The sequence below is a fragment of the Malus domestica genome, chromosome 03 (genome assembly GCF_042453785.1).
Source record: "Malus domestica chromosome 03, GDT2T_hap1".
NCBI classification, from domain to species: Eukaryota; Viridiplantae; Streptophyta; class Magnoliopsida; order Rosales; family Rosaceae; genus Malus; species Malus domestica.
The window spans coordinates 31,520,400-31,537,183 of record NC_091663.1 but is presented as its reverse complement, the minus strand read 5'-3'; the positions used below and the strand labels follow the sequence as shown (position 1 = coordinate 31,537,183).

Sequence of the window (16,784 nt, the reverse complement as noted above, 5' to 3'; positions counted from 1 at the left end):
CCACCAATATGGCCGGACTAAACATGTGTCCAATTGTGGTTATTTTTCTTTTGGTGAGTTGCGCACTTCCAACGATGGCGCATCTAGATGACTCGCCGGCCGTGGTTGAGTGCAAAAAACATTTCAGCATAAAGTATGCATTCGACGTCTACAACTATATTTTCAAAGGGAAGAAAATTGATGACTTTAGTTGTCGGGCCCTTGTGGCGTTGGGAAGATGGTGCCATAATGTTTTCGTGAACAGCACATTTACTTATGAACACACCGGGAACAGAACTGTCATTCAAGCCAGGGCTGACCGACTATTTAATCATTGTATACTTGTAAATTCCGTGGCACCACCTTCTTCTCTATCTTAAATAGAGAATTTAACATCTCTAGGGCTAACAAATTTGTGGGATGTTTCATGAGCTAGAATAAAATTTCAATGTATTTGCATTAATGCCTTGTTACTACTTCACTTTGTTGCCTTGAGTTGTAAAGCATTTTCAAAATGATTAGGGAATTTACAATAGTAATAAAACAACTACCCCGCCAATTTATAAAACTTCATGAAACATCGCAAGTAATAGATATCAGTTTTACATTTGTTCGACCTTTACCTCTGCATTACGTTTGGTTATTGCAGCTACACTGCATAATGATGTGTAATGCCCATTTAAGTTTTTTGTCCCATTTCAAGCGTGTACGGAACTATTGTTCGCCATATGGCTACTCGTACGATCGGGATCTTCCTAGTAACAGTCATACGTGTCTTCTTCATCGTTTCCAGGTCCAAGTTGAGAACGATGAAAACTTCGGCACAGCGTATTGCAAAAATTTCTTACAAAATGACGTTCAAATAGGCGTATGAAAGACTCTTGATTGACTCCTATTGGCCTTTTGGTTGAAGTTGTTACGCACATGCTACACTTTGTAAAAGTGTGTTCGTTATGCACACCTCCGTATCTTTTTTTTAAAAGGAAAACTAATGAAAAGGACTTGAAAACTTTGAGTTTTAATGATAAGGACAAAATAAAGGGTAAAGTGAATAGTACCAGGATTGACTTTTTAGTGTAAAAATGTGGTTTTTCGTTAAAGTGAACAGTACCGGGTGCTTTTCGTTAAAGTTCCCTTTTTTAAATCCTTTTGTCTTTGGTCTGAATAACCAAAACTAGGATATTTGTTGAAGGATTTGGAACTTATCATTTATGCAACAGTAGCTCGTTAACATTATATTCGGGCTTGTAGGGCATGAGTACTGTACCATGCGCAATAGAGTGTGATATAATATTTGTGCTAAAATGAGTTTACCAAGGAAGGAGTGCTCATTTACTTAATCTATTGTACTTCAACAGTTCTTCACTTCTTAACAAATTTAATCTCTTTTGTCCCATTTTCGTTTTGATAAAGTATGAATAATAATGCAGAGAAATACATTTGTCCATTTACTGCAGAACAATTAAGGCTAGTCGCATTCTTTTTCCTACTTGCCGTCTCTTTTTCACGTAACGATGGTCACTAACACGACATGCAAGTTCAGTTCACGATTTCTGCAATTCTATTGTAATAAACTAGTTAGTGTACGAATTTACAAACAAGTAATTTTTGTGCGAAATAATAAATAGTTATGTGATTGTTGAGATTAATTAAACAATTTATGGGAACTTGTAAGTTGCGTTTATCGTACCAAAATAAATACCAAATTAGAAACCCTCGTATTTGATACCTCACATTAGTAAATACGTTGCTAAAGTAGTTTTAAATGAAAATGCGTTTTTCGTTTTACAAATAACTCGCAGCTTTGCCTCATCCCTTATAAGTGTAGAACACCTTTCGTCAAAGTTCAACTGCATCTAAGCGATCATTTTCTAAGAAAATCAAAATCTACTAATTCTTTCCACCAATATGGCCGGACTAAACATGTGTCCAATTGTGATTATTTTGCTTTTGGTGAGTTGTGCACTTCCAACGATGGCGCATCTAGATGACTCGCCGGCCGTGGTTGAGTGCAAAAAACATTTCAGCATAAAGTATGCATTCGACGTCTACAACTATATTTTCAAAGGGAAGAAAATTGATGACTTTAGTTGTCGGGCCCTTGTGGCGTTGGGAAGATGGTGCCATAATGTTTTCGTGAACAGCACATTTACTTATGAACACACCGGGAATAGAACTGTCATTCAAGCCAGGGCTGACCGACTATTTAATCATTGTATACTTGTAAATTCCGTGGCACCACCTTCTTCTCCATCTTAAATAGAGAATTTAACATCTCTAGGGCTAACAAATTTGTGGGATGTTTCATGAGCTAGAATAAAATTTCAATGTATTTGCATTAATGCCTTGTTACTACTTCACTTTGTTGCCTTGAGTTGTAAAGCATTTTCAAAATGATTAGGGAATTTACAATAGTAATAAAACAACTACCCCGCCAATTTATAAAACTTCATGAAACATCGCAAGTAATAGATATCAGTTTTACATTTGTTCAGCCTTTACCTCTGCATTACATTTGGTTATTGCAGCTACACTGCATAATGATGTGTAATGCCCATTTAAGTTTTTTGTCCCATTTCAAGCGTGTACGGAACTATTGTTCGCCATATGGCTACTCGTACGATCGGGATCTTCCTAGTAACAGTCATACGTGTCTTCTTCATCGTTTCTAGGTCCAAGTTGAGAACGATGAAAACTTCGGCACGGCGTATTGCAAAATTTCTTAATTATTAGTTCTAAAACAATCTATTGGTTCCACACGTCTATTGGTTCCGCAAGTTGGAGTTTCACCACAAACTTAATTGGTTCCACAAGTATTATAGTGAAGCATATTGGAGTTTCTTTTATTGCCTTTTATAAATCTTTGTAAGGTTTCTTTTATTTACGTGAGATTGTTTTACCTTCACATCCTCACACACTTCTCACATGTGGCGAATTTTTAAGCCCCACACATAATACGAACTGGGTGACATGCAACACCTGTGGCTATTGGACTCTACACGTGAGCCAACCTGCTCTGACACTAGAAAGAAAATTGGGGTTCCACTAAAAAACTATTGTCAATATAGTGAGTAGCCCAACTTTTTATAAGATCTTGCAACATTTCTTTTTTTATGATGTGAGACTCTTTTACCTTTAGAACCTCACAGTTAGAACTTTGGACAATATTAACGAGCTAGCATATATAATGAGTAATTGGGTCATTGTGGGCCCATTTGTCAAAGGTCCATGGGTTGTAGCCCATTTGCTTAGTTGTGTTGTATTAATATGCAATAATGAAAACATATTGTTATTTATTTCTTATTTTCTTTATATTTTTCATTTCTTCTTCTACCAAATGGGTTCCATCAAAGGGGTGGGAGGCTACCCAATCTCAAGATCAATGCACATTTAGCGAAGAAGAATGCTAACAGCGAGATTCGAACCTAAATCTTGATCTAGCCTCACAGTTAGCAATAACTTGGTTCAAATTTGCCTTTGGATTATTAGTTCAAATTCGCCTTTGCTTACAAATGAAAATGAATATCACTAGACTGTAGTACTAAGTAACATTTGGCTTTGAATTATTAGTTCTAATATGTTTCCAAAAATAAAGATAGATTACAAACAATTATAAGAACAAAAAATTAGTCAAAGTTGCATTGCTAGTCGTTGTTTGAAAAAAAGATTATTCCATCCTAATATATTTTTTAATAAAAACATTATTCATGTACCTAATAAGTAGATTCATCATGATTTCCAAAGTCAAAGTTAATATAACATGTAATTTCCTTTTTTCTTTTTTTCTTTTTTTTTTTTTTGTTCAACATCTAACATATAATTTCATTCACTATAAATTGAGCTCGAAAGTAGACATGAACGGTTTTTCATTTTGATGATATTAATATTTCGAAGGAATTAGACGTGAAGTAAACTTAACCTTGAAGATTGGAAGACATAATTTTTCTCATGAGTGATCCAATTTCTACCTTTAAGTGGAATAAACTTTATCCATTTCTCTCTACAACATGCCCTGAATATAATGAGTTATCCAATACCCTGAATATAATAAGTTATCCACTCCAATATAATTTGACTCTAAGCACCAAACGAGCACAGAAGGAATGACCAAGAGGTAGGGGAGACACAATAACGAAGAAGAATGATATTAGTTAGTTTTGAGCAAAACAGTCAAGGGAGATGAGCCTTTTGATTAAGATCATAAACATACGAAAATAAATTATATGTCTTTCTTATAGGGAATTGTTATTACCATTCCAAAAATCTCATTTGACACTCCAAAGTTTCTATAATTAGAAAGAAAAATACACTTGTGACTCTATGAGGAGTGTAGAATGAGATATTTGAAGTGCTAATAACAGTTCCCTTCTTATATACAACTTAGGTATATGTCTATAGACTATACCATTTAGAACTTGAAACAAAACCCACAACATGATGAGCAGTTCCTCCCAAACAATTATGTTCTAGAGTAGCCAAGGAGTGTCTTCTCAACTTCTTTTTCATCGTGTTCCTTGAGGCTATGGCTATGTCCAGTCCAGCCCAAAAAATAACGCAAGACATAATAAGCTAATACGAGGGACAAGGGATACAGTGGGACAGCTACTAACGACGTCCAAAGAGGCAAAATCGTGCGGCAGCTGGTGAGGGCACCCATAACAATGCAAACAAGGCTAGAAACAGCACCTCATCGGATGACAAGTCCCATGTCATCCCTTTATGTAAACAATGGCCAAGAAACTGTTAGGCAGGGTAGATTATTCAATGTCACCATTACATATAACTGCACCAAGAAATTCAAACATTAGAATTTTCTTAATTTTTAGAGTTGGAAATGTTAGAGAAAACATAAACCAAGAACGAGTTATATGAGCTACTGTTATCAAAACACGAGTCATTGTTCATTAAACTAATATATGAAGAAAAACATACCTGAAGATGAACCCAAAAAAGCAGCCATATTCGAATTCAGCAATAAAACCACAGTGTGCCTTCTCCTCTCTTCAGTAATCAAAACTCTTAACTAATAATAGGTTTTAGTCCTGATAATAGAGCGTACAAACTGCGAGAGCAGAGGCCACTATATATACAACATAATCTTAGCCAAATTCTATAAGGATTTCCCTATTAAAATCCATATAGAAAACTGATTCCTATCCAACAGTGGTTTAGCATCTCTGTTCCTTAATCATTCCAAAACAATATGGATTACAAATCCATTCCCAATGAGACTTCCTATTAAATCTTGAATTCAAAAACTAAATACAGACTCATCCCACTGCTCATATTCTTACATTCTCCCACTTGAGCAAGTATGAAAACTGCAACTCAGTTCATTCAAGTCTGTTAATAGGGTGATCACTAAGTCTTTTGGGTATGCATCATAAACAATCTACCTATGCATTTCAAAATATAGAACCAAAGAATTCACAACCACACTGAACTATGCAATTGCTATTCTAAGATCACATATATCCAATCTGCATTTATAACATTATGATCAGATTGATACCAGCAAACCTTAAAATGTCTACTCCCACTATTTAACATAGATAATATAAATACCAATCAGAAATTCATTAAAACTAATGAACAATATAACTTTAATTCAACCAATTGTCCGAGTCATATCACAAAGTGATCCTCAGAACATCAAACTGAATTAAGTTTCAACTATTTATTTCTCAGACCAATCAATCACAGTATTTTTGGAAAGATCGAACATAAAATAAAAACCAATCTAGCTAACAATAAACTAGCTAAAAAAAAAAAAACTGAATAACTTAGCTTCACTTGAACCATAATAGCAGCAACATCGGCAAGGTCCCAAGCTCCAATAGCTATCTTCAATTCTTCACTTAAGATCACTCCCACTAATAAAAAACTTCAAGTATCCCCATCCGAGAAACTTGCAGCTTAAATATTCCAACTATCAGTGTCTTGGTAAAAGGATCTGCAACCATCATGCTTGTATTCAAATGTTGCACATCGATGGTTCCTTCCTTAACTTTCTCTCTGACCTTAAGAAATTTAACATCCATTAGTCTTGATGCAAAGAAAACTTCTCTTGTTATTCTTTGCAAAGAAAACTGCAGAGCTATTATCACAATACAGTCTCAAAGGTTTTTGTATCGATCTTATAACTTTTAGTTCTGACACAAAATTCTTCAACCACACAGTCTGTTTCATTCCCTCAAAACATGCCACAAATTCTGCCTTCATAGTCGAAGTTGCAATGATAGTTTGTTTAGCACTTTTCCATGAGATTGCACCTCCACCAAGTAAGAAAACATAACCACCAGTCGATTTCCTCTCGTCTAAATCTCCTGCCAAATCAGAATTAATGTATCCTGAAATTTCAAGTCCTTTATCTCTGCCATACACAAGCATGTAGCTTTTAGTTCTTTGCAGATACCGTAGAACTTTCTTGGCAGCATTCCAATGGGCTTCTCTTGGATTTGATTGAAATCTACCCAAAATTCCTACAATGTAGGCAATATCAGGTCTTGTACAAGCATTTGCATACATCAAGCTTCCAACCAAAGATGCGTATGGCTTCTAAGCCATTCTCTTGACTTCAAGCTCAGTTTTACGACTCTGATCTTTAGAGAATCGATCACCTTTGTTCACAGGTACTTGGCATCCATTGCAGTTCTCCATGTTGAACCTAGTTAAAACCCTTTCAATGTATCCTTTCTGTGATAATCCCAACAACTTTCTATTTCTGTCCCTTGTGATTTCAATCCCTAACACAAAATGTGCTTCACCAAGATCCTTCATCTCAAAATTTGCACTAAGCATAGACTTGGTTTCCTTCAAAAGATGAACACTTGAGCTGGCAAGCAAAATATCATCAACATACAACACCAAAATTATAAAATTTGATCCACTGAATTTTAGATAGATGCAATCATCCAATTTATTTTCAATAAAACCATGTGATGTAACCACCTAATCAAATTTAAGATACCATTGCCTTGAAGCTTGTTTGAGACCATAGATTGATTTATTCAGTTTGCAAACCATATGCTATTTCCCCTTTTCAATAAATCCAGTGGGCTGCACATATAGATATCTTCTTGGAGGTCACCATTTAGAAAGACTGTCTTGACATCCATTTGATGTAATTCTAAGTCAAAATGTGCAGTGATAGCCATAATGATCCTCATTGAATCCTTCGAAGACACAGGAGAAAAGGTATCATTGTAGTCAATACCCTCTCTGAGTGAATCCCTTAGCCACTAATCGTGCTTTGTACCTCTCAATCTGCCCACATGCATTTCTTTTGGTTTTATATACCCATCTGCACCCTATAGGTTTGACATGAGACTTTGGCTCCACCAACGACCAAACCTGGTTCTTGAACATTGATTCCAACTCGTCTTTCATAGCATTATTCCATAAGAATGATTGCGAACTCTTTATAGCATCTGAGTAGGTGACCGGATCATCAATGTCACCAAAGTTATAATCAGTTTCTTGAAGATAACAAAGGAAATCACTTGAAATTGCAGGTTTTTTCATCCTTGTGGATCTTCTGGTTTCAGTATGAACTTGCACATCAACTTGTTGATCTATAGGATCTGTGGCTTGCAAATCTGTTGTAGTCTCCATTTGAGTGTCACCTTGTTGATCTTCTACTTGATCAAGTTCTTCTTGATGCTCAACGTTTTGATCCTTAGATTGGGGAAAAACTAAACCTGGACATGATTCATTTAAGGGCACTTCTGTCTATAACTGTTCAGTTTCTTCAAAAATAAAGTTTTCAATGGTGAAATCGGATACATCTTGATCTTCAAGGAATCTTGCATTGTGTGTTTCCTTGATTCTAGTGTGAGCTTGTGGGGAATAAAACTTAAACCCTTTTGATTTTTCTGAGTACCCGACAAAATAACAAGATTTTGTCCTTGAATCCAACTTCCTTTCTTCAGGATTATAGAACCTAGCTTCTGCCTTGCATCCCCAAATGTGGAAATGCCCAAAACTAGGCACCCTTCCATACCAAATCTCGAAAGATGTTGTTGAAACGGACTTGCTCGGGACCCTGTTAAGTATGTAATTTGTAGTTTTAAGTGCTTATCCTCATAAGAACCCTGGCAGCTTGGATCTTGACATCATACTTCTCACCATTCCAATTAGAGTCCTGTTTTTTCTTTCTGATACTCCGTTTTGCTGGGGTGTGCCGAGAGTTGTGTATTGAGCCACAATGCCTTGCTCTTCAAGGTAAAGAGCAAAGGAACCCTTTTGTTGTCCAGCCTCTGTGTACCTGCCAAAATATTCTCCTCCCTTATCTGATCTAACAATCTTAATGGTTTTACTTAATTGTTTTTCTTCCTCAGTCTTAAAGATTTTGAAGCATTTAAGGACAGCTGACTTTTCACTTATGAGAAATGTGTAACCAAACCTTGAAAAACCATCAATAAAATTAACAAAGTAACTGTTTCCACAAATTGTTTTTGTTGGAAAAGGGCCACAAACATCTGTATGAATGATTTCAAGTAACCTTTGACTTCTTTTGGCCTCAAAATTTCAAAAGTTAGTTAATTTTCCTATGTAACAATCAACACAATCAGTTGCATCAGAAAAGTTAAGTTGTGGGATCAAGTTTAATTTTGACAACTTTGAAATTCTGTCCTTTGAAATATCCCCAAGTCTTTTGTGCCATAGAATGTAAGGAGTGTCAGTGTTTAGCATTCTTTTAGTGCTTGTGTTCAAAACATAATGTTCATTAAAAATCACAGTGCACTCTAATTGCCACATATTTTCAACCAAAATTGCAGTCCCTAAAATAGAGTCAAAACAGTTCTTTTGAAAAAATTTCAAATACTCATCATCACCCAAAAAGGAAAAACCATTTTTCACAAGTTTAGAGGCTGAAATCAAATTTCTTCTCATCTTTGGCACATAAAGTACATCATTTAATTCCAAAACAAAACCTGAAGACAATTTCAATTTTACTTTTCCAACAGCTTCAACTACAACTTTTGTCCCTTCCCCCACAAAAACATTAAAATAGTTGAAAACACATTGCTTTTGTTTTTCAAAACCATGCAGTGAATTAGTTATGTGCACTGTGCAACCAATATCAAACCACCAAGAATTAAATGGAACTTCAATCAAGTTTGACTCAACACAGACATTAACTATTTCTTTCCCATTAACTCTCAGATAATCCTTAAACATTTCACATTCCTTTCTTAAATGACCTCGAGTTTTGCAGAAAAAACACTTGAATTTAGCAACGTTTTTAGTTTTAGGTTTAAGATTGTTAGATCCTTTAGAAGATTCAAATACTTTAGCAGATGCATCAAACTTATCATAATTCTTGGCAGGTTTAGAGAATTTACCTGAGATGTTTCTAGGATTTGAGAACTTCTTCCCTTTTCCTCCTTGCACGAAATTCACAGTCTCAACATCCTTGCCTTTTTCTTGCTTTTGCCGAGTTTCCTCTTGAACACATTGTGTGATAAGCTCATCTATATCTCAACTCTTGTCTTGTGTATTATAAGACACCTTCAGTTGAGAATATTTGATTGGAAGCGCCTGGAGGATCATAAAAACCAAATGTTTTTCTCCAATATGGACATCCAATGAGTTCAATTTCTCAGCAGCATCGGCCATCTTCATTATGTGGTCTCGAATGGAACCAGTACTATCAATCTTATAGGTTGTCAGTAAGGCCATGTATTGGCTAATTTCAGCCTTCTGAGACTCCTTGAATTTCTTCTCAATTGCACTCAAATATTCAGCAGCTAATTCATGTCTTTTGATGCCCCCAGAACTGTATCAGTCATGCCACTTTCCAGGATGGAAAGTGCCACCTTGTTGGCTCTCATCCATCATTCATGATCTGCTTTCTCTGCTCTAGTACTCTGGTCTGTGATTGTTGGTTTCGGAGTATCAATGGCAATGTCATATTCATTGATAGTCAGCAGCAATCCAATGTCGCGTCTCCACTTCTTGTAATTACTTCCTCCAGTGAGAATTGGGATGTTGGCCAAGTTCAAAGTTTTCAATGATATTGCAGATACTGAAGATGAAATCACAAACATGAACTAATTAGGTTCCTGATTTCCTTTTGCAAATTGCATATCATAACTTACATCAATAATTCATACATATAGACTTAACAACTAATAGCTGATAAGCATACATAGAAAAACTGACTGAACAGGTGAAATATGCAACAATAGACAACCAATAGACATTTCATGCATAATGATTTTTTTTTCTTTTAATTTCATAAACCCAAACAGAAAACCTCGATTTAACCTATGCATCAAAATAAGTATGCTAACACTGATAAATCAACATAAATCATCAAACATACCTCTGCAAAGGGTTTCAATTTGAAATAGCGCAGCAGAGATAATCATCCAAATTGAAAATACCAGTTTAGTGATCTATGGGAGAAAACCCAGAACAAACTAGATGAATGCCTTCTGTAATCCAAAACCCCAATTTGGGGAGAGAACCCCAACCAATAGTTTTGCAGGTATTCCAACGAAAAAAGGTCTTTTTGGAAAATTTAAACGATAATATTTTAAAAACCCGTTTTGTCGTTATTTACAAAAACTCAATACCAAAACCCGAGTTCGATTCCTCTGGATCGCAACATAAGGCATATTTATTCATAATTTATTGAAGCTTTCGCACCCATTGATTTTAATAACATAATTCATAAACATGTAATCATGGCTCTGATACCACATGTTAGAGAAAACATAAACCAAGAACGAGTTATCTGAGCTACTGTTATCAAAACACAAGTCATTGTTCATTAAACTAATATATGAAGAAAAACATACCCGAAGATAAACCCGAAAAAGCAGCCATATTCGAATTCAGCAATAAAACCACAGTATGCCTTCTCCTCTCTTCAGTAATCAAAACTCTTAACTAATAATAGGTCTTAGTCCTGATAATAGAGCGTACAAACTGCGAGAGCAGAGGCCACTATATATACAACATAATCTTAGCCAAATTCTATAAGGATTTCCCTATTAAAATTCATATAGAAAACTGATTCCTATCCAACAGTGGTTTAGTATCTCTGTTCCTTAATCATTCCAGAACAATATGGATTACAAATCCATTCCCAATGAGACTTCCTATTAAATCTTGAATTCAAAAACTAAATACAGACTCATCCCACTGCTCATATTCTTACAGGAAACTAAAAATATAGATCACTGATAATGGTTAGATGTACTACTTGAAGTGATAGCGATGATAATCAAATGGAACGGCTTTAGTAAACATGTACTTAGCGGTTTATATAATGCTACTACGACTGCTTTTGGTAACAAAAGGAAACTGAGGCCTGCAAAGTTGTTGGAAATTGACAAACCTCAGACAATGTCGACGAGATTGTTTTCTGAGACTGATTCACTGGAGCGCGTATAGTTAAAGGCAGTGCGACAGAGGACACAACGGAAGTTGGAATGCTAGCTAGTGGCTTCCGAGAACTCATCAACAGAATCTACCAATTGGATCAGCAAGTAGAAGAGCAATACAAGTTCCTGCATAGCTGGTTTGAAGGAGGTCCAACATATAGTTCTATTGCTTTATCCCCTCTATTTGAAATAAACTGTAAGTTGATGGGAACATTATGAGTATAATATCTCTGCAATATAGGCCGGGGACGTGCGGGGGCACCCATAAATGTTGGTTCTCTTCCTTCAGGATAGTGTGGATGCATGATTGCATCTAGTGATCCTCCCTGAGGAGCTAATCTCGCATAATCTTGTACTTTTACTTTTTTTTTTCCAACAAGTCTTTGCAATCTTATACCTTTTGTAATCTGGATTACTATTTCAGATTACTAAAACTTGAAGTAGTGTATTTAACTAATTATCGTGGACCCAAAAATGAGAATTTGCTACCAACTATAAATTAACTAGGTTTTGGTTCGATAATCATCATTAAGAAGACGCATTTGGTCTATGATATTCCAATTTGAAAAATCTTATCGGCTCAGAATCATTATCGTAATATATGCCAACATTCTGGGCATGTCCAGCTATCGCTACACAATTTTCATATCCAAATTGGAATAAGCAGCATTTATCCGAAATAACTGCTAATTGTAGAGAATATAATAGGCAATAACTTTGTTGAATTAGTGGATTGAGCAGAAGCACCACAACCAAATATAAAATTAAAAAAAATTAAAAAAATCCAAATAAGACAACCCTAAAATATTCATGTACAAACACCTGATTATATGTCATTATTCGTCGTTGCTTTAAGTTAGCCGATGGCTGGTAATAATCTGAGAGCGAGAATAAAGACCTTTAATTTTTCAAGATTTGTCTGGCTCTTCTATTAATTCGATTTTGCCGCTGGTCGTCATTGATCGGAGGTCATCGTGGATCGGAGTTCGCCGTGACCAGTCTGGGTGGATGGTAGTCTGAGCGAGAGGGAAGGGGACGATTGGAGTACTTTCTACGTTGTTAGGAGAACACGAGTTTCTAAATTTATATGAATGTGCAAGGTCGTTTAGTATTTCCTTAAAATAAATTTACAACAGTTAAACTTTTAGTTAGACCCGGCAGTTTCTGACACGATACGAAAATGACACGAAAATAACGGGTTTCGGGTCATTATCGGGTGACCCGTTAAAAACCCGTTAATAACGGGTATACACGCGGGTAACACGTGGGTAACCTGTTTCGACCAGATAAGAAAAAAATTATTTTGATAATTTTAAAATTTAATTACTAAAAGATTTATTATAAAATACAATAGCCATATTAATATATACAATATATTCTATATTAAATATATAGTTTTGTATTATTATTCTATATAAGTTTTTTTTTTTTAAATTTGTCATTATGTATTTTTATTATGAGAGTTCCTTATTATCATTACTAGGATAAATTTTACTTAACATGTTGTTGTCCAAAATTAAAATAAACTAATATAGTATTTGTATAGGCAAGAACTAAGAAGACATACATACAAGTATGAAAAATGTGAAAGAATATATAAATACTCGTGATTCATCATTATTCCTCCACGAATAGATAATGGTTACATTTACATTATCGTTTAGATTTTTAAAATCCTCCAACCCTTCATAAATAATGCTTTTTTATTTGAGAGAAAAATTAATAATAATTAATAATAATTATTGTAGAAGTGTAAAAAATATACAATCACTCATAGTGACAAATTTTACAACTTTCATGAAGGGGTCAGCTTCGAAATCTAACACTATAATTCATAAACCTTAAATTTATATTTAACCGTCGATTGTCATTTACGTTTTATTCTTCTTACTGAATTTCATTTTTTAAATTTTCTTTTTTGAAAACATGATCATCTGGCAGATGTAAGTAGATGAACGGTTTAGATCTTTGATATCACGTTTCAATATTTACGATTAAATGAAATATGAGTCGATGTCAATAGTTTGTAGAAACTTTATAAACATCAAGCAATATTTTCACTAACCATAAAACTCTTAATATAATATTAACGATCCAAATCATTCATCTTCTTGCATCCTCTAATAGATCAAGTTTTCAAAAAATCAAATATGAAAAAACAAAATTTGATGAGAACAATGAAGTGTAAATGTAAACAACAATCAACAGTTAAATTTTTATCTATGATTTATATGATTATAGTGGCGAATTTCAAAGTTAAGCTCTTCATAAAAGTTCTAAAGCTTGTCATTACGAGCATTTATATATTTTTTCTATTTTTTTTTACACTTCTACATTAATTAAAAAACTATTAAAGACTTTAGGTAAGTGAAAATATACTTAAAAGAAAATTGTGTTTTTATGTTTTGGATGTGACAATATGGTATGTATATACTTATTTAGTATTATGTTTTTCATTTGATTATTTATTGGTTTAAAATATATTTTCCTTAACGGGTAACGGGTCGGGTCATATTACCCGTTAATATTATTGGGTCGATTTTGGGTCGGGTCATTTTACCTGTTTATTTTAACGGGTGTTGCACGACACGACCCGTTAAGATATCAGGTATAACACAAAAACTGTCACATCCCGGCCCGGGGCAAATTACTTCACGGACCTGCTCCACCACCGTAGCACGATATTGTCCGCTTTGGGCTTACCATTCCCTCAAAGTTTTTGTTCCGCTTTGGGCTTTACCATTCCCTCACAGTTTTGTTTTTGGGAACTCACGAGCAACTTGCCAGTGGGTCACCCATCATGGGAGTGCTCTCGCACACTACTCGCTTAACTTCGGAGTTTCGATGGAACCCGAAGCTAGTGAGCTCCCAAAAGGCCTCGTGCTAGGTAGGGATGGGAATATACATTTAAGGATCACTCCCCTGGACGATGTGGGATGTTACAAAAACGACACGAACACGGAAAACACGACACGAATGACAGGTCTACTTTTAGTGGTTCATGTCATTTGGTCAGTAATTTGGGTACTCCCAGTGAGTACCCGAATATTATCCACATATATATATTTACATAATGAACAGTGAAGAATGATCTGTGATTATGTTAGCATGCAATTTGCGTTTATAGTTTATTTTGGCAGTGGCTAAGAGAACACAGTTTGGAAAATGCAGAAGACTTGGGAGCAAACAATCTGCATTGGAGGAGTAATTAAATTGTGTATGAAATTTAAATACAAGTCTGCTTTGACAATCTACAGTATTGGCAAGAAACTTGAAACCAACCTTTCAAAGTCCACTGATCTACTTGGTCCTACTTCTGCACGGTGCATGGGAGCCTTCCACCGCAGTATATAAGATGGTCTTTCTACCGATTGCCAATTGGTTAAGTTAGATGCTTTCTTTCTACCATCACTCTCATCTTTAGCTGCACATTCAAGGATTATGCACTGTCAAATGCTGTCAGAAAATTAAATATATATCCGCTACTTGTTAAAAAAGGAACAATTATTCTGTAGCTGAATGAGATAATTTTGGTTCAACTAGAGATAGCAAACTTGTAAAAGAAATCCTCTAAAGTCTATCGTTAACCCTAACCCTAACCCTAATTAATTAGCAGATAACCCAAACTAGAGATAACATCAGATTTCAATTATACCCACGAAAGCAAAACTTTATAACGCTAACCCTAATTATAGCCGTCTTAATCTATATTGTGACTATTGTATCACCCACTTTCTGTTAGTGTAACTTGAATCAATGAGTGTTTTGATGTAGATGGAGCTGTACAGAAAAAACAAACGATGAACAAAAGGCTGGAGAAAATGAATGGTTTCTTGTTCTTCTCTCTGCAGAAACTTTACAGAGGAATATTTCTTCTTATATCAGAAAAGGAGCACTCACTTGCTCTACATTAACTGAAGGTCCTTAACTTGGGACCACATAAACCACTACATTTCATCCTAGACACACATCTTTCTAATTTCATGGATCTATCAACACATGGCACTCATGGCCTTTTTACAAAACTAGACATTTACACTTTGCCTCATTCTGCACAAGTGGATACACCAATTTAAAACAAACTTATTCTAAAACTTTTCAGCTCAAATACTTATAGTTCAACACTCCCCTTTAAGTTTTGAGCTGATTTCACACCAAGCATATCTCGAAGATAGTTGAACCGATCCTTAGACAAAGGTTTTGTGAAGATATCTGCTACCTGTTTTTCAGTGGGACAATACACCAAATCAATGATTCCTTCTTGCAGTGCATCTTTAATAAAGTGATACCTTCTATCAATGTGCTTTGTCTTTTGATGGAACACAGAATTCTTTGTAATAGCAATGGCAGATGTGTTGTCACAGTGAAGAGGAGTAGCTACAGTTTGTAATTCTCCAAAATCTTCCAAAACAAACCTTAGCCATATTGCTTGTGTAGTTGCTTCTGATGCACTTATATATTCAGCCTCTACAATTGAGAGTGCAACGCAGTTTTGCTTGACTGAAGCCCAGGAAAACACACCACTGCCAAATGAGAATGCATATCCTGATGTGCTTTTGCTGTCTTCCAAAGAACCACCCCAGTCACTATCACAGAAGCCAATTAAGCAAGCTTTTCTTCCTTTCACATACTCTAAGCCATAATCCAGAGTTCCCTTGATGTATCTGAGAACTCTCTTTGCAGTTCCATAGTGTTTGTTGGTAGGACAGTGCATGTATCTGCCCAATAAACTAGCTGCATACATTATATCCGGCCTTGTGCAGTGAGATATAGGAGACTTCCCACAATGCTCCTATACAATTCATCACTTGCAGATCCACTTCCATCATCCTTAGATAGCTTCTCAGTAGCTACCAGAGGAGTTGAGACAGTCTTTGCTTCATTTAAACCAAATTTACTCAGTAAAGAGCTTGCATACTTCTTCTGATTAATGAAGATGCTGGAATCTGTTTGTATCACTCCCATCCCAAGAAAGTGGTGAAGGAGACCTAAATCTGTCATCTCATACTTCATTTTCATATCTTCTTTGAACTCTTCTAGCATTGGTTTGCAACTACCAGTGTAGACTATATCATCTACATAGATAGACACAATTAGAATATCTTATCCCCTTGCTTTTATATACAGAGTTGGTTCACTCAAGCTTTTCTTGAATCCACACTGAGAAAAATAGATGTCAATCTCTCCATACCAGCTCTCGAAGCTTGTTTTAAACCATAGAGAGCCTTATGAAGTTTGTACACCTTGTCTTCCTTGTCTTTCACTGCAAAACCTTCAGGCTGCTCAACATAGACCTCTTCTTGTAGAACTCCATTCAAGAAAGCCGATTTCACATCTAACTGATACAATTTCCAGCTCTTTTGTGCAGCCAAGGCTATTAATGTTCTAATGGTATCCAACCTAGCAACC

The 16,784-nt window shown here is 35.4% G+C and overlaps 1 protein-coding gene and 1 long non-coding RNA gene across 3 annotated transcripts; both read right to left on the bottom strand.

The window, feature by feature from the left end:
• Nucleotides 1-4,100: 4,100 nt before the first annotated feature.
• On the bottom strand, nt 4,101-11,113 carry LOC108172495 (uncharacterized). 2 transcript variants are annotated; one of them, XR_003772270.2, is made up of 3 exons: nt 10,310-11,113; nt 4,912-10,009; nt 4,101-4,762 (listed from the first exon to the last, which is right to left on the bottom strand). It is a non-coding gene; the product is annotated as an uncharacterized lncRNA (long non-coding RNA). The 2 variants fall into 2 exon arrangements; XR_011579466.1 differs by having other exon boundaries at nt 4,127-10,009.
• A 4,373-nt stretch (nt 11,114-15,486) lies between these two features.
• LOC139194806 (secreted RxLR effector protein 161-like) lies at nt 15,487-16,119 on the bottom strand. Its single transcript, XM_070819723.1, has one exon. The coding sequence runs from the start codon at nt 16,117-16,119 to the stop codon at nt 15,487-15,489; it is 633 nt and encodes a 210-aa protein (XP_070675824.1).
• Between the last annotated feature and the right edge of the window lie 665 nt (nt 16,120-16,784).